The sequence below is a fragment of the Coptis chinensis genome, chromosome 9, assembly GCF_015680905.1.
Source record: "Coptis chinensis isolate HL-2020 chromosome 9, ASM1568090v1, whole genome shotgun sequence".
Lineage (NCBI taxonomy): Eukaryota > Viridiplantae > Streptophyta > Magnoliopsida > Ranunculales > Ranunculaceae > Coptis > Coptis chinensis.
In genome coordinates, this window is record NC_141464.1 from 69,943,928 (window position 1) to 69,964,894 (window position 20,967).

The window sequence follows — 20,967 nt, forward strand, 5'->3', positions numbered from 1 at the left end:
AAAGATAGGAGATTTTATTCTGTGTGACTTGGCAAAATGGGTACGACTCATGAAATTGTGAATGAGAGGGAAAAAAAAACTAGAACGGTTCTCTCTTTTTTTAAATCAACATGGCTGATTTCTATTTGGCCAGAATCAAAGTTAGCATAGCTTTATTGCAGCAAAAATGGGCTCCATTTAGCCCGGGGAGAGTTGAAGTCCTGATTACGCCCCCTGGTTGCAAGGTCACGAGGTGTCACTTCTCAAGTAACAACATGGAGTCACGGAGACGTGCTTCCCACCATCTGAATTGGCTCGACACAATCCTTCCATTTATAAAAATAAATTGGACTTTAAAATCACTTCTAACAACCTAGAACCATACCTAATGCTCACTGAGATTTGCCAAGGAAGCATTGCTCTTAATTATTCTATTAAATTATTTAGAGCATTCAAAAAAAATGTAGAGTAGAGAATCTTGCACCAAAAACAGTAAATAAAACCAAAAGCAAAAAAAAACATAAAGATAAACTAGATCCAAACTCAGAAACTTTGGAATAGAAAATTGCAACGAAATCCATTGATATAAGGCTTGTTTGTCTATGTGGCTAACACGAAATAATAGAGAAAATTGTGACAGTAGGGATATAGTGCATTTGGTCTATATAAGAGAATTTGGGAAGATATTCTGCATTAAAGTAGAAACAAAAATTGATTTTCTACGCTTCTTATTAGGAAAACATGCCGAGTGTAGCTAAAAATAGCCTCCATTGATTTTGAAACTTTTAATTTTTATATTTTTGAGTGGACAATATAGAGCTGCTTGCTGCTTAAGATCGTGTGTCAACGATTCGGTTATGCTAGTAATTAAGGATTTTAAATTGTTGTTAATTCTAATACCATGTAAGTTGGAATTTTGTTTTATCAATAAGTTCATACCACTTAGTTCTTATAACATTTCTAGGTGGTAGTAATCACCTTTCAAATTTTTCAAATTTGTTTCTAAAACTCGGAATTTCACGGAAATTCAAGGTGGAAGTAAATTCGGTCGCATCATTGTTCACAAATTTGGGATTTGAGATTTCGGATGCGGATGCAGAGCGACAGTGGTAATGTCGCGCACAATTACAAATGTCACCTCAATTTTTTTTTTTTTTGACCAACACACCGCCAACGATTGCATGGTATTTCAATTCTCCTAATGTTACATCAGTTTTTTTAACTTTTTCAATTTGGGCGCTACATTAGAAATGTTGCGTGGATTTTTTTTTCACTTTTTTCAATCTCGGGCGACAGTAGTATTGGAGCGTGACATTACCAATATCCTATAATCAAATTTGCGGTCGATATTTGCGACCACCTAGAGTTGGTCAAAATTTGCGTCCAATTTCTCCAAATTTCGCCTTCAAATTTAAAGAAAATACTACCCCTGCTCTTTAGGTAGTCTTATTAAATCTTAATTACCAGTTTAAATCTTAATTACCAATTTCTAATTCCAAATTTATTGATGTATTTAATATTTAAATTAAAATAGTTAAATATACTATTCCTTGCTCTTTTAATGTAGTCTTATTAAATCTTAATTACCAGTTCTGGTAATTCCAGTACCAGCCTATTGATGTATTTAATAACTGGAATTAAAATGTGCATTAATATATCTGAATTCTTGAAGTACGAAAATGTACGTGTACCCATTGACTTGGGGTTATACAGTGCGAATTCACCAGAAAGACTCTCTGAATTCTCCATTAATAAGGGCCATAAACAGAATTGGAATCACATTCTCTCTCATATGTGTTATCATGTCAGATAATTACTTAAAAATGCACCATGCACAACAACACAAAAGCCCGCATTCTAAGATGAGTAAGAAATAAATAAACAAGAAAATTACAGAGAGGGAATTCCGAGATTTGCTCATTCAACACAAGGTCACAAGGAACACCACCTCATCAATATCCTCTCTAACCACAAACAACAACAAAGACAACAAAATAATTTTACTTGTCTTTTGTGTCCTCTGCATTGTCCTTCTCCATTGTTAAACTTCCTCTGACCATCTTTTTGAGAGGTTTGAAGGTTGTTCTACCTTGTTTCCTCTCTTCCCTTTTCTTCTTTCATACCCTGTATCTCATTTTCTCCATTTTCTTACAGGCCCTGGCCTTCAACCCCGGCCTTGTTTTTTTCCTCTGAAGTGTCCATCAAAGGTTTATGTTATTGTCCATTTGAAACAGATAAAATTGTTTAAGATGAATGATCATGGATCTTGGTGAGAGGAGAGAAGGAAGGAGGAAGAGGAGCTTCACTTTGGAATCTCCCATCTTGTTTGGTTATAGAAACATTGAAGTTTCTTTGAAGGTATTCATAATGGGATGAAGGACACATTTATCCCATATATTTGTCAACTTTCTTTTACATCATTAAGGCATTTTAATGTACCCGCTTATTGAGAGAAAGGTTTTAAAGCACATTTATTTCAAGTCCTTTTCTTGCACAAACTTTTGAAAAAGTTGATAGAACATAACCTTGTCATCTCTTTCAAAGTTTCAATGCTTGTTTTTCCTTAGTATTGCTTTTCTAAGGGAGCAGTACTTTCATTAGGTTTGCAGTCACTTCCAACCATGGCCACCAAGATAAAAGGGATCTACAAGGGGTTCAAGTGCATCTCCCAAATCTTTGGTAAGAATTCCTTTTATTTCTCTAAATGGTAATGGATGTTGAGCCCATATAAGAAATGTGTGTTTTATTGTAGTTGTGAAGGAGCGTGAATTGGAAATTGGATATCCAACTGATGTTAAACATGTGGCTCACATTGGATGGGATGGCCAATCTGACAATGCACCAAGTTGGGTACGAATCCATTTTTTGTGAAGTACTTGGCTCTAAATTCTTGTTGTAACTATCATTTCTCTCTATGTTTTGGAAATGTAGATGAAGGAGTTCAAAACTGCTCCAGATTTCTCGACTGTGTCGGTGAGTGACAAGAGTGCTTCAAGAAATTCCAATGGTGTCACAGCTCCATCATGGTCTTCAAGAGGTATATCTCATACTTTTAGTTACAAAAATAATTGAGATATAATGCATAGTAAATACAGTATTAAACATCATTGTCATTTGGGTGAAAAAATGCTCAAGTTGAATGCTGAAGAAATCTTCCAAAATTCGTCCAGAAATGTTTCTGGAGTTGGCCTTGTCAGAAAAATCTGACTTAGAATAGGATACCTTCCCCCTTATGTGGGTTTGTTTGTTCTGTCACATGTGCACGTTCCTCATCTTAGAATAAGATAAAGTATAGCACTTTAACAGCCAATGATTCTAAACATAGATAGAGCAAATTAGCATGAGTATTAGGTGATCCAATTATGTTCCAGCTTAAAATCCTAATTATAATTTGAAAAGCGGACAGAGGTAGTGATAGTATGATGCAGAGTCTACCACCGTTGAGAGTTTCGTGCTAGTCACAGCTTTTCCATGTAACTTCTGACTTTGAGGTTCGAAGATGTGTTCCAACTTCCAACCCCACAATGATATCACATTTTTGGTGTCAAAAATAATATTCATTTTCCCAGAATTTTAGTCTGATGAAGGTGGTTGACACATCTAAATACTAGGACATTTATGAAGTCAGAACGGAACACTAGTATATAGTCCTATCAATAAGCCCTATAGGTATATAATTAAGCCCTATAGGTCTATAATAAGGGCAATATTATATGTCAATTTGTCCTATCAAAAAATATATATATATGTCAATTTGTCAATTATATGTGTCAATTTCTAATTTTTTTTGCTAAAATTTAAGTCATTTTCAATTTTTGGTAACTCATGACATCTGTATAGGCGTATCTCACTTTCAGTTTCACGGCCAATGAACTCTTCTGGTGAACAAATTTAGGCCTTCCCCAATAACTATTATACTATTTTGGTTGCTTGTGATGCAGATTTTGATCAAAATTCTGATATTTACAAAGAATCTCCTTCCCCAACAGAGCGTTCAAAGACATCCAAGAAACAAAAACGTAAAAAGATCAAGTCCACAACATCCTCCCCCAAGTCAGCATCATCAAGAGCCTATAGAGCATTGAAGTCAAAGCCTTCATTTGCAAAGTCAGTTTCCCAGGTGGAAACAAGTACTCCAAGCCTAAATGGAATAATGCCATAGAAATGCTATACTTTTTAAGCTTGAAGTGGTATTAGAAGTACCAAAAGATCGACACCAAGAAACTATCAATGTACAAAGAGGAGAAGAACATGAAGTCCCCTTTTCTACTGGGGATATTCACCAAGAAATGAAGAGAAATCCCAGAAGTTAGACAAGCTTATATTTGTCAAGTGAGTTAAGTTTTGAAGACAAAAAGTACATATTTAGGTGCGAGGTTTATGAATGAGCATGTGGGATCTCATCCCAGGCTAACAATATTTGGTATACTGTTTGGATGTTGAATCATTTCCATCCCTTTATCAAAAAACAAAATCATTTCCATCCAATGTTCGCAATAAAGGAATTTGCTGGTGTTTCTGTTTTCAGATCATAGACTTGTTATGAAAATTCCACATTTTCTTTACTTGGCACATTATTGTGACAATGTTTGTTTCATAGCTTTTGGGAACAGGACTTAAGTACCGTCTTCAGATTTAATTATTGTTAATACAGATTACGACATGTCAACCAAAATATACCGATTTTATTAGCCTGAGGGAAATAGTGACCTGGCTGCCCCGACCGTTCACTCTCCCCCTAAGCTCTGACCACCCTGACATTTTGATGTGCCCCGTCCCAAAGGGGCCTAAGGGACCTGCACCCATACGAGCCCTACCGCGCATACTCCATGCCCGTTTGGCTATTTCCACTTTCCCAGGAACAACTTTACCATATAGATTGTGAGCTGAAACTGGTCCTGGACTTGGATATTTCCACCACCAACATCAATGCAAATCTAGCGTAATTTTGGCATCCACGAATCACATTTACCAGATACACGAAAATGTTATAATTAAATTGAAAATAGAAATGATTTGTACTCTTGCTGCAGACTAACAGCTGATAATGCAAGAAATGGGGCTCAACCCCTTGGTTTTAATCTGGTTGAGTATAAACCCCTTCCTATCGGCCCATACCACATAACATCCCTATTTATCAGCCCATACCAACCAATAACAGGAAAAAATCCAAAATTTCTATTTTCAATTTTATTTTATTACCAATTTTACCCTTTTTTACATATTCATCCCTTCATCATAATTTCGACCAAGAAAAACACTGATTCATCTTTTTCGACCGGAAGAACACCGATTCATCCGAAGGCAAGGCGAAAGAAGGTTAGGCCTTTCACCTCTTTTCTATCTTCTTTCTGCGATTTTTATTCGGTCACCGTTTCATATTCATCACTAAACATAACAATTTCATCGATCAAAACTATTTCGCATAATGTCACTATATTTTACGATGAATTCGTTCTTATCCCTTATGGGTTTGATTTAATGGCATCGAAACCCGGACCTCCATTAGGACTAAATATTACTAGAGTATTAATGGATGCTAAGAATTTCAACGTAGCGGCATCTATGTTAACGGCATCGGATGTAACGGATGATTTCAAAAGAAGTGAAATTTGGTCTTTGGAATAACAATGTTTGTTCCAACCGATTCGGCATTTGGTGATTTACCAACAACGAAAAGATTTCAATCCATGTGTTACATTCTTATTACCTATTAGGTTCATTAGAGTCAATTGTTAATCCAAAGAACCAACATTATGAAGTTATGGGTGTTGGTAGATTTACTTTAAACATTAGTAGAATTTAAAAGTTAAATTCTTTGAAAATATTGTTTCATTGGTGATATTGACTATGTAAAATACATTTACATATGTTCATCAATTTGATTTTGTTGTTTTTTGCAAATGTAGACATGGATGGGAATTTTGCTCTTTTTGCTATTATGTGCGAGGCGAAATTATGAGTGTCCGGTGTTCGGGACTAATGGTATGATTGATTTAAAAGCGCCGATTTAAAGCGTGGCCAAACCTTACTCCCAAAAATCGTCTTTTGTAAAGGGATTCAAAGCGTATTGTGATAGATATCTTGACTTCGAACTTCAATCCCTTGTTTGTTTCAATTTGGTTAAAGGTTTTGATACATTTTTGATAACTTGGCCGTCAAAGGATTTTTTGCTTTGTGTGACGCTAGTTCTAGTTCCAAAGTCTCTCTTCAGGCTTCTTCTTGTACTTCTAGTTCTTCTATGTTTTTACGCTACATATGATGAAAATTATGTTAATGTCGCTTCTTTGCCTATTTTGACCGGTGTGGGACAAAGATTTCCAGTGGTGCTTTGCTAATTTTAAGTGTTGAGCTTTTACGCCATTGTCTTGTTAATCATTCTGAAGTTCTTATTAAGAAGAATGATCCGGATAGAGTCACTGGTGAGTGTTATTTGAAGATCTAAAACCGGGTGTCTATGGAGAGTTCACGATCCAAGAAGTATAAAATGCCGGGTTATTTGAAATAAAGACAATGGAAGCAAAACACACATGTGGAGTTGGATTTGCCGACGTTAACAATCCCCTGTGAATAGTAAACTTGTAAAGAGTATTGTGTTAGATATGGTGAGAGACAAGCCTTTGATTAAGCCGTGGTGAAATCATTGACCATTTTCTCGAGGGTATATGGTGTGAACTTGAATTATTACTTTGGCGATACCGGCATAGATCTTGCATTGAAGGAGATACATGGGGACCATGCTTTATCTTATCATCGGTTACATTGGTATGTTGGAAAGCTTAATCCAGGGAGTCATGTTGTTTTGGAAAAGGAATCAACAACAGGAAAGTTCAAGAGATTATTTGTTGCATTTGGTGCTTGTATTCCGCGGCTTTAACTTCTCACTTTGCTTTGTTTGGATGGAACTTTCAGCGGAAAACAAAATACAAGGGGGTGTGTCTTGTCGATTCTTGCCAAAAATGCAAATAGGGGTATGTCTTTTTTGAGTTTGTGACTTTTACATATTAGTTCATAGTAGTTTGTAAACTGAACAAGCATAAACTATGAAAATTTACGTTTACATAGTAGTTTAGCCTATGCATTTTAATATTTACATAATAATTTAGCCTATGAAAATTTATTTTTATATATAAGAGTTAAGTTTTAATAATGAGTATGGTACGCAAAACTAAATCAGTAATTGATGTTTATTTGTGTTCCAGGTATTTTTCCAGTAGCTATGGCGGTTGTACTTTCTGAAACTGATGATAATTGGGATTGGTTCTTGGAGCAACTTAAGTTGGTGGTCTCCAAAGATCGTAGGCTAACTTTTATATCTGACAGAAACCATGGTCTACTCGTGGGTGTCCCTCGCATTTTTCCTGATTCCCATCATGGTTATTGTTTGTGGCACCTTAAAAATAATCTCAATTCAGCTATGCCCAGCAACCATTGCTTCCGCTTGCATACCTTGGATCTCTTTTCAGACCTTGCCTATGTTGGGACGCATCATGAGTTTGAGAAAGTGATGGCTGATTTTCGAGATGTTTGCGGCAATCAAGCGAAAACATTTTTGTCCACCATAGGTTATGAGCATTGGTGTAATGCTTATTTTCAAGGAAATAGATATGGCGATATGTGTTCCAATATTGCGGAAAGCTTCAACTCTTAGATCCTACTAGAACGGCACTTGCCTATCATCTGCAATGGTGGACAAGATCCGTGGGAAAATTATGAAAATGATGTCCGATCGGTGAGTTAGCTAGGAGTTGGACTACTATCTTATGTCCATCTATGGAAACTTTATTGGTGAGAGAGGATCGAGGTGGGGAGAAGTTAGGTGGTTCTCAAGTCAAGGGAGGGTATTTTTGAGGTCGCGTGCTACTCATACTCACTTGGTTGACTTGAATAGAAATCAACGCTCTTGTAATTGGTGGAGAATCGAAGGATTCCCTTGTCAAAGCGCGCATCAAACCCATTTTGGCGATGGATTGAATGTGTATACCCTCTTTGTGATAACTTCTTCTATTCTCGAACATTCTCAAGATAGTTATTCAAGAGCTATAGTACTGTGGAGAACGATGGAAATGCCCGCTAAGATACCAAGTGTGCCTCGATTTATCGCCTCGGATCTGAAAAAGAAGATGGGGAGACCGGACAAGAAATACAAAGACGGGTGCTACAAGAGGTAGGAAGAAGAACAAGGGCCCTTGCTATGGCCACCGCAACCCAAGAGTGGGCTCCACTCCTATAACATGCTCTTCACCGGTTCAATTATCTATTCTTTGATGTTGCTCATATATGAAAAACAAGATGTCGATAAACTTGCTTTCTTTTTTTTTATGTTGGATTTTATAGTTTGATGTTGGATTTTATAGTTTGATGATGTTGGATTTTATAGTTTTATGTTGGATTTTATAGTTTTTTTTATGTTTGATGTTGCTCATTATATATGTAAATATATATTTACATAGTAACTTGACCTATGCAAACTTAAATTTACATAGTACCTTTTAGGAATGAAATTAGCCTGACACCTGACAGAATATATGTAAATGTATTTTTACATAGTCATTATATATATTTACATAGTCACTAAAGCTTTGCTATCCAATTTATTAGTCCATTTGTTGGTGTGAAACAATAACGGATTCAATAGCATTCGAGCTTTTCAATATCCACCAGACCAAGTATATTATCTTGAAATAGAGAACTTCATATCAATTCCACTTCACAGATTTGGTGTTAGACTGTTAGTGTAACACCATATATATTGTAGAGCTTTCAGCTATGACTACAAAACCATATATGGAAACTCTATAACATAAGCTTGAATGACGTGAACTCGTGCATTTTTGCAATCACAACATTCAAATTTTAAGTGTCGACATCTTTAGCATATTCAAAACTGCACACATACAAAAAAGTATAATCCATGAAAGGCTAAATTGTTTGAATGGTTCCAAAAAAGTACAACTCCAACACTCCTGAGTTAGAATGGTTCCAATGTTTTACCACAAATAAACACAACATAATCAACTAAAAATACGAAAAATTAGCTCTTCATTTCTTGCATTCTTCTTTTGGATCCCATTTTTCTTGTTGGCTTGATATAATCTCATATGCCAGGTCAACCCTCAATTGTCTCGCATCTTCTACCGTTATATCTTCCATAGCTTTTCCACATATTATAGCCTTCACGAACATAATGACGAATAATCCACAATCTGAACTGAAAATGCCAAAAAAGAAGTTTCAAATAAGAGATAAGAAATTAAAAAGACATTTAAGTTCGAGAAGTTAAGTTCTTACGATGCTCCTTGTTGTGGGCATGCTCCAACTTTGATATTTTTCATCAAATCCACATCTGCCAATCTTAGCTCCTGACGCTTACATCTAATAGATTCCACCACCTTCTCTTGTTTTATTAAATTGAACAAAAATTACCAAAACTATGTAAATGTATATATATATATATATATATATATATATATATATATATATATATATATATATATATATATATGCCAATCTATATTTACATAGTAACTGACCTATGTAAACTTAAATTTACATAGCACTTACCAAAACTTCAGCATCTTCTAACGGAATGTATTTCTTATTCTCATAGTTTTTTGGCCTTAAAGAGTCATAGTGCGTCCATTCCCAATTCAGAGTATCAACATGAAGCAAAGTCCAGTGATAACCGTCTTTGTACTTTCTCAACTTGGGACTATTTATGATGAAAAACAGATGGGCGACCTTGCTGTCCAACTGTTTTAGGACATCTGTGACATAGAGCCTCATGCCTTGTTTCTGTTGATCTCTTAAAGCCATCTACAATAAATAAGAATGCATCACTAAACAATAATGTTTTAACATTTTACACTTTTTACTATGCACTCTGAAATTTGTGTTATAATTGTGTTGGGCTAAAAGTTATATTACTATGCAAACTTACAAATGCAAGGACTAAAACTACTATGCAAATATAAGAATGCAGAGTAACCACATACATCTTAGATTTTGTGAATTTAGTCTGCAAATATATGAATGCAGACTAACCACAGACTACACATTCAACTTTAAGACTACAACTACTCAGCAAATATAAGAATGCAGAGTAACCACAGACTACATCTTTAGAGATTTTGTGAATTTAGTGCGCAAATATATGAATCTTGGACTAACCACGGACTACACATTCAACTTTAAGACTACAACTACTCAAAGAAATATAAGAATGCAGAGTAACCACGACTACATCTTTAGAGATTTTGTGAATTTAGTCGCAAATATAAGAATGTAGACTAACCACGGACTACACATTCAACTTCGATGAATTAAATTACATGGAAGATGCTTACCCATGCAAATGATGAGAAATATAGACACTTTGGTGGAGAATTTCCAATTAGCTTCACCACTTCCTTGGGGAGGTGGAAGAACACGTACCAATCAATAATCTACCATAAACAGTAAGAAAAATAAGTAAATTGCAACTTTTTTCATTTCAAAAGATTTGAGTAATAAAAAGATTTACCTTATCACTGATGAAGAAGTTCAACATCATGTGGTTCAATTGTTCTCCCTGTATTTTCAAATGCCTTTGGATGTCCATCCACGCAATTGTACTGCAACATACACGATCAAAAAATTTAGTGCAACTACATAGATGATAAGAAAACAGAAAAGCTTACATATACTTGATATAAATTTTACTGGGTTTGCTTTTTTTTGAAGAAGCTTTCCACCAACGACATCTTCTCTTTATCAAGTAGCCTCCACAATTTGTTTGAATGTGGTTTTGACATAGGTCTTCCTCTTTTTAGTGGTGGAGTCTCGAAATCATCTACATCAATCACCCGGTTCAGTAACTTTAGTCTTCCTTTTTCGCTTCTTAATATCTTCAAACTCATATATATCGTTGATGTTTTCTTTATCCTCTCCTTTCCTTAACTTTCTTAAACATCGAAAACTCCCTCACCTTTTTCCTCCTCTCCATCTGATTCTTTTTTCTCAACCTCCTCTCCATCTGACTCTTTTTTCTCCTCCTCCTCTCCATCAGATTCTTTTTTCTCCTCCTCCTCTCCATCTGATTCTTTTTTCTCCTCCTCCTCTCTATCTGACTTGGACTCTTCCTCTTCATCTGCCTCTCCTTCCTCATCCACTTCATTTGACTCGGACTCTACCTCTTCATCTGCCTCTCCTTCCTCATCCACTTCATTTGACTCGGACTCTACCTCTTCATCTGCCTCTCCTTTCTCATCCACTTCACCTATCTCACCTTTCTACTCCTCCTCATCTGCCTCTCCACTTTCCTCCTCATCTGCCTCTCCACTTTCCTCCTCATCTGACTCGGAATCTCCACTTTCCTTCTCCACATTCAACCCGCTTTCGATCTTTAGCGGTTTTTCAAAAGTGTTTTCATTCAACCCAGCATTCTCTTTTTCAAGTCTTCATTCTCTTTTCTCAAGCAATCTAGTTCACTTGGAGCAGAAACATGGCTTATTAATCTTGTTTCTTCCTCGCTCAGTTTCAAATTTATCATCACGCTCTCCGTTTCAACATTTTCCAAATTTAAAATCCTTAGTCATCTTCTCATTCAGTTTTCCATGGACCACCTTGCTATTCTTGGGAAGGAGTGCACATTTACAGGCTTACATATAGCAACATGCTCACATAGAAAATACTGCACATCACACGCCAAATTTAAGATTGTAGAGTAAAACTACTATGAAAATTTAAGATTGCAGAGTAAAATTTAAGATTACAAAGTAAAATTACAATGAAAATGTAAGATTGCAGAGTAAAACAAATTTATGCAAATCTAAGGTTCTGAGTAAAACTACTATGAAAATGTAAGATTGTAGAGTAAAAACCGCTATATGGATCGATGTTTAATAATCGGGATGGCCAATCATGTATACCGAAAGTGAAATAACTTACCAAGAGTTGAATAACGATCCGATATAGCGAATGGAGATTTACTATCCCATTTATGAACTTTGGTCATCAACTCTTTGTGGATAGATGTGGCCCATGCAACACTCCACATCGCATCAAAAGACTCCACATGTGTTGGAAATGACCATCCAATTCCACTTGCACTCTCTTCGACAAACATGGTCATAACCATGTATATGACTATTAGTCTAGCAACGTCTTCAACAGGACTCATTATCTTCTTTGTTGATAATTTTGTTCAATGTAGCTAATACAATCCACGTTTGTTATTTTGGCTTCCTTTTTCCAAAGATCTTTGCATAAATGGTGAGGCTTCAATAGCATTCGCCTAAGGGTTCTCGAATGGAATGCCACTATCTTTCCCTCGCGACCGAAGGCCAAAAAAGTAACAACTACATCTTCCGAGTCAACCCAATTATTTTTCCTAATTTGAATTTTCGCCTTTTCTTCGAGTAGGCTTGTAAGACTTTGATTATCAGATGGCTGTGCTTCTCTAACATTGTCTTCGTTATTGTACCATCGTGAAACACCATAAACAACTTTCCAAATGGTGTTTCTTTTCAGCTTTGCAATATGGTCATCTCTAAGAGTTTTCTTCAAATCTTGCACAAGACCCAACAGAGCTCTGCGGAAGATCTAAATGTCTTGTACAACTTCTTTTGTTTACATTATTTATAATGAAAGAAAACAAATTAATAATGAAAATCATCTATGCAAATTTAAAATGCATAAATATATTACTACGCAATTTTAAGAATGCAGAGTATAAATAATATGAAAATTTAAGAATACATAGTAAATTTTAAGAAAGCAGATTAAAAAGTATGAAAATTTACAAGATCTCAGACTTTTACATATAACACTAGCATGCACACATAAGATTGAGAACCGACTAACAAACCATTCACATAAATAACCAAGAATAATTACAACTTAGTTCAACATAACCAAAGCAAGAGTAACTTACATCAGTTCTCTTCCAACACAAGATAAAAGGAGGTAAGTTCACAGAATATAAAAAGATTAGGAAACCAAAGGAAGCCTCTCAAATAAAATGGATTTATATAGAGCAGAATGATCATATACACCCAAAGAACCTCTTTCCTTGTGTTTTCCTAAGTCTACAATGCCTACAAGTCAATGTATACTATTTCAATAATTCCATATTAACATGTTATAGTCAAAAGCCATTTACAATCCACTATATGACTCAACTTGACGTGCCACACCCTCAAAACAATTTCTACCTAGTTGCAAACAATGGAATAAAGTTGAGCTGTTCCTACCTACAACTTGCCGTTTCCATATAGTCAATAAATTAGGATAAGCTCATAAAAACCTTAAACATCACGTCGAAATATTATCCCATCAACATCCAAAAATAAACAACAAAATCGAAATACCTAAAAAAAAAAGAGCAGTCTCTTCCTCTATACAAATACCAGATCTGTGACTTTTATATATATAAAATTAATAACGAAAATCATCTATGCAATTTTAAAAATGCATAAATATATTATTACGTAAATCTAAGAATGCAGAGTAAAAATACTATGAAACGTTAAGATTATAGAGTAAAAGTACTATAAAAATTTAAGAATGCAGAGTAAAAGTATAAAATTTACCAGATCTGTGACTTTTTTCGACTTTCCTTCACTACCAACCTTCTTCTTCTTTCTTTCTTTGGTAGAAGTTGAACATTGCTTCCTTTTTCTACTAATTTTAGATAATTTATCTCCTTCCACCATTTTATAAAATAAAGAGATAGTAAAGAGAGTTTATGGTGGTGTCGGAAAATAGAGAGAGAGTCAAGAGAGACGAGGGTTTATGGTGTGGAGAAATTTTTTTTAAGTGAAAAAAATGAAAGAGAGAAAGAGAGACTTCACGGTGTGTTTACGGTGTTTTGGGATAGTTTTGGGGGTATTTTGGTCAGTTTAGTTTGTTTTAGAAAATAGGGGTGTTTTGTTAGTTTGTTCGTATACAGGGAGGTTTTATGTAACTATTTTTTGGTGAGGGAGATTAAACCCAAAATCTGGCTGATAATGCAAAGATTGCGTTTAATCTCCTTGCTTAAAAAACCGGTACATTAAAACCCCCTCAAATCCTAACCACTCACAAAACCTCCCTGTTTTTTTTTTAAATAATAAGCTGACAAAAATACCCCCTACTTAATGAACCAGTGAACCTCGTGAATCCTTCTATTTTCTCTCTTCCTTCTCTTTAGCTTTTTAGATCTAAAATTTCTTCTCCTACAAATCTAAATTCACATAGTTAAGATGGCAAAACAAAAGAAAAAAATGGTTGAATCACCAACAATAACTATGAAAGCAACAAAAGAGAAAATGAAGAACTCTACAATCTCGAAAAAAGCTGAAAAAAAAAATAAAAAAAAATCAAACTTTCAAGTTGTAGAAGAGATGGAGATGAAATTGAGAAGATGACTGCTCCAAAACTTCAATTGAACAAACCAAATCCGGTGAGAATCTTCAACCTTTAATCATATTTCTATAAATTTGTATGAAAAAAAATAAATTTTCATATGCTTATAAATACGAATTTACGTTTGTTTAGTGATTTTACTATGTATTTTCTAGTTTTCATAGTTTTGCAATTTCATTATGCATTTTTATGTTTGTGTAGTAGTTATACTATGCATTTTTATATTTTCGTAATAGTTTTTACTCTGCATTCTTAATTTTTACTGTGTTTGTTTTTTCATGTTTGTGTAATGTGTGGTGATAGTTTTACTCTGCATTTTTAAATTTGCGTAGTAGTTTTACTATGCATTCTTAAATTTACATAGTAGCTTTATTCTGCATTTTCATGTTTGTGTTGTAGTTTTACTCAGTATTTTTAAATTTGCGTAGTAGTTTTACTATGCATTCTTAAATTTGCATAGTAACTTTACTTTGCATTTTCATATTAGTGGACACTAGTAGGCTAGCAATGACTTAGGTCTTAGACTAGTAAGGCTACAAACGAAACTCCGATCCACTATGTTCCAGTCCAAATCCTCTCTCTCTCTCAATCGATCGATCGAACGAGAACCCTACAATTTCAAGCCTCGTCTACTCCAATTTCTAGTGAGATATCCCACCAAAACGAAGTTCTCTTTTTGGGAGGGGGTACTATGAAGTCCACAATTTCAAGTTTAGTTTTTAGGTGTTTGTAGAAGTCTTGGAATGAAATACTATGAAGTCCTTTACTCTCTCTCTTTTCCCGACACCACCATAAACTCTATTTACTCTCTTTTTATTTCCCAACAAAAGATTACTCAAATCTTTTGAAATGAAAAACTTGCAATTTACTTATTTTTTCTTCTTGTTTATGGTAGATTATTGATTGGTGCGTGCTCTTCCACCTCCCCAAGGAAGTGGTGAAGCTAATTGGATGTTCTCCACCAAAGTGTCTATATTTCCTATCATTTGCATGGGTAAGCATCTTCCATGTAATTTAATTCATCGAAGTTGAATGGGTAGTCGTGGTTAGTCTCCGCATTCTTATATTTGCAAACTAAATTCACAAAATCTCTGAAGGTGTAGTCTGTGGTTACTCTGCATTCTTATATTTAGCGTAGTAGTTTTAGTCTTGAAGTTGGATGTGTAGTGCAGGGTTACTCTGCATTCTTATATTTGCATAGTAGTTTTAGTCTTGAAGTTGAATGTGTAGTCTGTGGTTAGTCCGCATTCTTATATTTTGCGACTAAATTTACAAAATCTCTCAAGATGTAGTATGTGGTTACTCTGCATTCTTATACATTTACATAGTTTTGGTATTTTTTGTTCAATTGAATGCAGCAAGAGAGGGTGGTGGAATCTATTAGATGTAAAGGCCGGAGCTAAGGTTGCTAGATGTGGATTTGATGAAAGATATCAAAGTTGGAGCATGCCCACAACAAGGAGCATCGTAAGAACTTCACTTCCCGAACTTAAATGTCTTTTTAATCTCTTATCTCTTATTTGAAACTTCTTTTTTGGCATTTTCAGTTCAGATTGTGGATTATTCATCATTATGTTCGTGAATGCTATAATATGTGGAAAAGCTATGCAAGATATAGCAGTAGAAGACGCGAGACAATTGAGGGTTGACCTGACATATGAGATTGTATCAAGCCAACAAGAAAAATGGGATCCAAAAGAAGAATGCAAGAAATGAAGAGCTGATTTTCCGTATTTCTAGTTGATTACGTTGTGTCTATTTGTGGTAAAATATTGGAACCATTCTAACTTGGGAGTGTTCGATTATGATGTACTATTACTGTTAATGTGTTGGAATTGTTTAGTATTCATGTTATGCATATTCAGTCTTTGCTGGATTATACTTTTTTGTATAATTACTTTGCCAAAACATTTTATTATGATGGATGAAATGTTTATAGCTTTTCTGGAAATATTATGTGTATAGAGTCCCTTTCTCTATCAGGTTAAGCACCAATATAATTATCTATATTTGTGAATCCAAGATTACTTGAAAAATCACTTTTGTCATAATAACATACTTCATTATGGTAGTTATTAAGAAGTTATTTATTGTCGTCATAAAACACATAATCTCCAAACAACCGATCACCATTTCATCCTCTATCGCTAAATTGGATAGCAAAGCTAGCTTAAACATCTACTAGTTGATGCTATGTAAATTTAACTAGTGTTTGATTTATATATATTGACTATGTAAAATATATTTTATATAGTTTCAAGAATGGGAGTAATCCAGAAAATTTAAAAACTTACTATGTAAATTTAAGTTTTCATAGGTCAAGTTACTATGTAAATATAGATTTACATATATAATGACTATGTAAACATATATTTACATATATTCTGTCAGGTGTCACGACGCTAATTTAATTTCCAAAAGTTACTATGTAAATTTAAGTTTTCATAGCTTTAGTGACTATGCAAATATAGTTTTACATATATATATTTGCGTATGTAAAACTAAAGTTCAATTAAAACCTTAGGCACCCCACCAAAACTCACACTAGACTCCATTCATAGTCCATACCCGCCCATCAAAAGACATAACACACGACACATTGATACAAACACAACTACAAGTCATAACCAATACTACGAGAAATATCTTCACACATTAACATTCTCAGCTAGAAATTTCAACTAATTTCACTTCAGACTTCTTGACTTCTTCCTTGGGAACAGTAACAGTTAAAACTCCATTTTCCATACTAGCTTTCACTTCATCAACCTTAGCATTTTCAGGCAACCTAAACCTCCTCAAGAAACTTCCACTTTTCCTTTCGACGCGATGCCAAGTGTCATTTTTTCTTTCTCTTTATTTCTCTCTCCACTTATCTGTAACACCCTTCCTTCTTCTACTTCCACTTTCACTTCTTCTTTCTTGAATCTAGGAAGATCTGCTTTGAATAATATATGTTTCCTCGGGTTTCTTTCCGGTCAATACTGAGTGTTCGGCAAACCTGGGTTGTCTTGTTTGAAATTTAGGAAATGATAGTGATGATGAGTTGAATGGGAAGTTTTGGAAGGGGTCCCAAACATCAAGTGAGAATGGATCGTTTCTTCGACCAAAAGAAGCTTGGAATTAGAGACATTGTGGTTTTTTGGGCTTGCAAGGAACTTTGTTTTGGATATAAAGAGTGTTTGAATTGAGATGACTTGACGATGAATTAATGGGATTTGAGGTGGGGTTTTTATAGAGAGTTGTGAAGTTGTGAGGAACAGTTCAATTAGAAATCGGTGTGTTCTTTATGTCATTGTTGATTAAAAATGGCGAGAATAAAAACCCCAAAACAAAGTTGTGTGCTGGAAAAGAAAAAGGGTAAAAAAGGAAATAGATTTTGTTTGGAATTTAAAAGTAGACCGAAATTTTATTACTTTAGCAAAAACAGGGAGTTTATTTCATAAAAGCTTAAAAATAGGGGGGTTTAATGGGTTGGGCCGACACGGGGGAGGTTTTGAGTCATGGGTTAGGAAGGCAGGGGTGTGAGCCACATTTCTTGGCTGATAATGTTTCTACCAGTTGTACTCTTTAACCCATTTCCCTGTGCCAAAAATTCCTAATGTCTTACCTTTCCATCGAAAAATCCCGTCTCTTCGAATGATCCATTTAGAATTATATCCCCAACTGACGTTGTTAAACAATTCAATAAGTCTCAAATAATATGGCAGCGCTTTCCCTATTTCACACCAAATATCCCACCAATCCATCCAAAACCTGAATTTCCACTCCTTTGTGTGGCCGTCCGGTAGGAAAAATGTGCCAATATCCTTTCTGCTTGCAAAACACATGTCATGTTTGTTAGGCTGTTGCGGGAGAGCCGGAGAGGTATATCTGCAACAGCTGCTGTTGAAACCTTCTTTGTTGGTTACAGATCGAGGTAGAGTACTGTCATGAGACAAACACACAATGCGAGTATCATTGCATTTCCTTTATCCAGGACTACATTCCCAATCCATGCTTCTACTTTTGGAAGAACTGAACTTTAGGTAGTTAATCAATTATATCAACCTGAAACAATACCACATCATTCTCCGAACAAAACATACAACAAACACACACAATTGCATTATTAAATAGTATTTTTAAGAGGATTCTAGCTTCTACGTTGTGTAAAATCTAAACAAGGTTTCACTAAAAAGGGCTCGCATCATATTTTAATTAAATAAGTATATCAATCTTGATCGATAAGATTTGCTTAGGTAGTGCAAGGCATTTTGGTTTTTGTTTGATGCTCCTAGTTCTTACACATTTATTACGCACACCAGGCCAGAAGCATCTTGAAGAAGTTTTAGTTCTTTATAGGTTTTCTCCTCAAATTGTCTTCTGAAATGTGGTCCATCAACTTAAAATGGGGGGCCTGTGCACTGAATGTAACTCATACCTTCCACCATTTACAACTAGTTCTGTAGCTTGTTCAAGAAAAGATTGAAGTCAGATTGAAGTCTTTGGCTTTCTTCCAGAGCAAGACCAACAAATTTCAATACTTTGACTGGGAAAACAAGATCATGGGGGTCATATACAAAATTTGTCACTAAACCACTTTCTATCTCTCAACACTACCAATTACAAACTCATATCCTCCGTTTAGAAAAAAGATGGTCGAGGATTATTTTTTGGTCAAATCGCAGCTTTAGTATGGTTCCACACGAATATAAAAAGGTATTAAATTGAATTTGGGGGGAATAACAGGTATTAAATTGAATTTGGGGGGGGAATAATATTTCTAGTTGTAACCTTCTGTTGAAGCTAAAAGGGGATTATTATATTCCTTAGTTTTTAATTTTCCTAAACTACTTCACGAAGAAGAAACATCCCTAGACAATATTTTCTCTATAATTGGTTTTCAGGCGCATCATGAAGGCAAGGGAAACTCGTTGACAAAGGAAGAGTTTGGAAAGATTCTCAAAGATGTGATATTTGTGTTAGGGAAAATGATACCGATCTCCACTAAGATAGTTTGTACTTGGACTATCTACTACTCTAATAAAAAATCTAATCTTTTACTACAACCAACAACCACAATCTTTTTATAAGTATGGGAAGGAAGATTACAATCACTCCTCTCAAGTCTCTCCACCTTACTAGATCACTCTTCTCTCCTTACAAAATTTTCTCTTTACAAGGGTTTTCTCTCAATTTTGATTGCTCTCAAAATTGGGTTTCTATTTAAGACCTTATTCACACAAAAACCAAAGCAAGTAAAATATACCACAATACAAAGATGTACCATGGTTCGGCCAATGATGCCTACTTCCATAAGAGTTAATCCTTTTATAAGTATGGGAAGGAAGATTACAATCACTCCTCTCAAGTCTCTCCACATTACTAGATCACTCATCTCTCCTTACAAATTTTCTCCTTACAAGGGTTTTCTCTCAATTTTGGTTGCTCTCAAAATTGGGTTTCTATTCAAGACCTTATTCATACAAAAACCTAACTTGGTTTTATAGTGTTCTGAAATTTTGGCGCGTCTGCAAAATTTCGGTTCTAAACTATGCGGTGGAATCAAGATATCAGCTCCTAAACTACGTGTAGGGGTGGAACTTGGGTCAGGTTGGCCCAAGCCCGATAGACTAAAACCCGATTTTTGTTGGTCCTAGGCTAACATGTCAGATTTGTGGTCCGGGGTTGGTTTTGTAAAATCAAAACATGGCTCGAGTTTTGGGTTGGGCTCGGGTTAGAATATCAAAAAACCGAAAAACCCGAGCCCGTGTGCATATATGTACGTATATCTTTCAATCATTTTATTCTTGTAAAAAATAAAGTTTATAATCTCTATATTAGAGAGAATAATATAATCAACAAGGTTATTTTCCCTTTCAAACAATCAAATCTCTTTGATTTCATTAGAAAATTTTAATTTCGGTGTTTTTTACCTCCTAATTCCAAAAAAAAACCCCGAGAAGTTTGAACAACCCGACATAACCCGACTTAACCCGAATTGGTCGAGCTAGGGCTTGGGCTGAAAATTTAAGGACCGACTAGGGCTTGATCCCAGGCTCGGGTTGAAGCATTTAAAACTTAGGTTGGGCTCGGGTTATGCCTCAACCCTACCTGACCCGCCCGAGTTCCACCCCTAACTACGCGGTGGCATATGGCTAATACCTTGCCATTTTATGCGGCCACATCGTTCAAAGGCTGAAATTCCAGGAGGAAAAATTCAACCGATGTGAGCAGATCGTTTGAACCCCCCGAATTCCAGAGTCAAATATTCAACCGATGCCATCAGACTGGTCATGCTCCTTCCACCCGATCTCATGAGGTCGTTCCATCACATGGTGAGGGACCCCAACAATCTCCCCCTCCCGAAACCATGAGGGGGGATACCTCCATGCATTCCCAAATCAACAGGAGGAGTGTGCTACCATTCCGGCAGTAGCACAACAAACATCAAACTTGCCTTCGGCAAAACTTTGGTCATCATATCCGACCCGTTCTTGTCGGTATATATAGATTTTCTCAATGTACAAATGCTTGTCTTCAAGAACTTCTCTAATCCAATGATAACGCACATGTATGTGCTTAGATCTAGACTGAAAACTCAAATTCTTGCTCAAATGG

General features: G+C 35.4%; 1 protein-coding gene, 1 long non-coding RNA gene and 1 pseudogene across 4 annotated transcripts; 1 reads left to right on the top strand and 2 right to left on the bottom strand.

Moving 5' to 3' along the window:
* The first annotated feature begins 1,912 nt into the window (after window positions 1–1,912).
* RIC10 (ROP-interactive CRIB motif-containing protein 10) lies at window positions 1,913–4,544 on the top strand. 3 transcript variants are annotated; one of them, XM_086584714.1, is made up of 6 exons: window positions 1,913–2,050; window positions 2,134–2,337; window positions 2,581–2,658; window positions 2,732–2,829; window positions 2,911–3,016; window positions 3,921–4,544. In XM_086584714.1, exons 3-6 carry the CDS (start codon window positions 2,601–2,603, stop codon window positions 4,139–4,141), a joined length of 483 nt encoding a protein of 160 aa, XP_086440840.1. In that variant the 5' UTR covers window positions 1,913–2,050; window positions 2,134–2,337; window positions 2,581–2,600; the 3' UTR covers window positions 4,142–4,544. The 3 variants fall into 3 exon arrangements, with proteins under 3 accessions (XP_086440840.1, XP_086440839.1, XP_086440838.1); XM_086584713.1 differs by having other exon boundaries at window positions 1,918–2,058; XM_086584712.1 differs by having other exon boundaries at window positions 2,017–2,337.
* Window positions 4,545–9,549: 5,005 nt separating this feature from the next.
* LOC147477697 (uncharacterized) lies at window positions 9,550–10,597 on the bottom strand. The gene is made up of 3 exons (XR_015207308.1): window positions 10,502–10,597; window positions 10,326–10,424; window positions 9,550–9,795 (listed from the first exon to the last, which is right to left on the bottom strand). It is a non-coding gene; the product is annotated as an uncharacterized LOC147477697 (long non-coding RNA).
* A 6,430-nt stretch (window positions 10,598–17,027) lies between these two features.
* On the bottom strand, window positions 17,028–17,497 carry LOC147477698 (18.1 kDa class I heat shock protein-like; annotated as a pseudogene).
* Window positions 17,498–20,967: the final 3,470 nt, after the last annotated feature.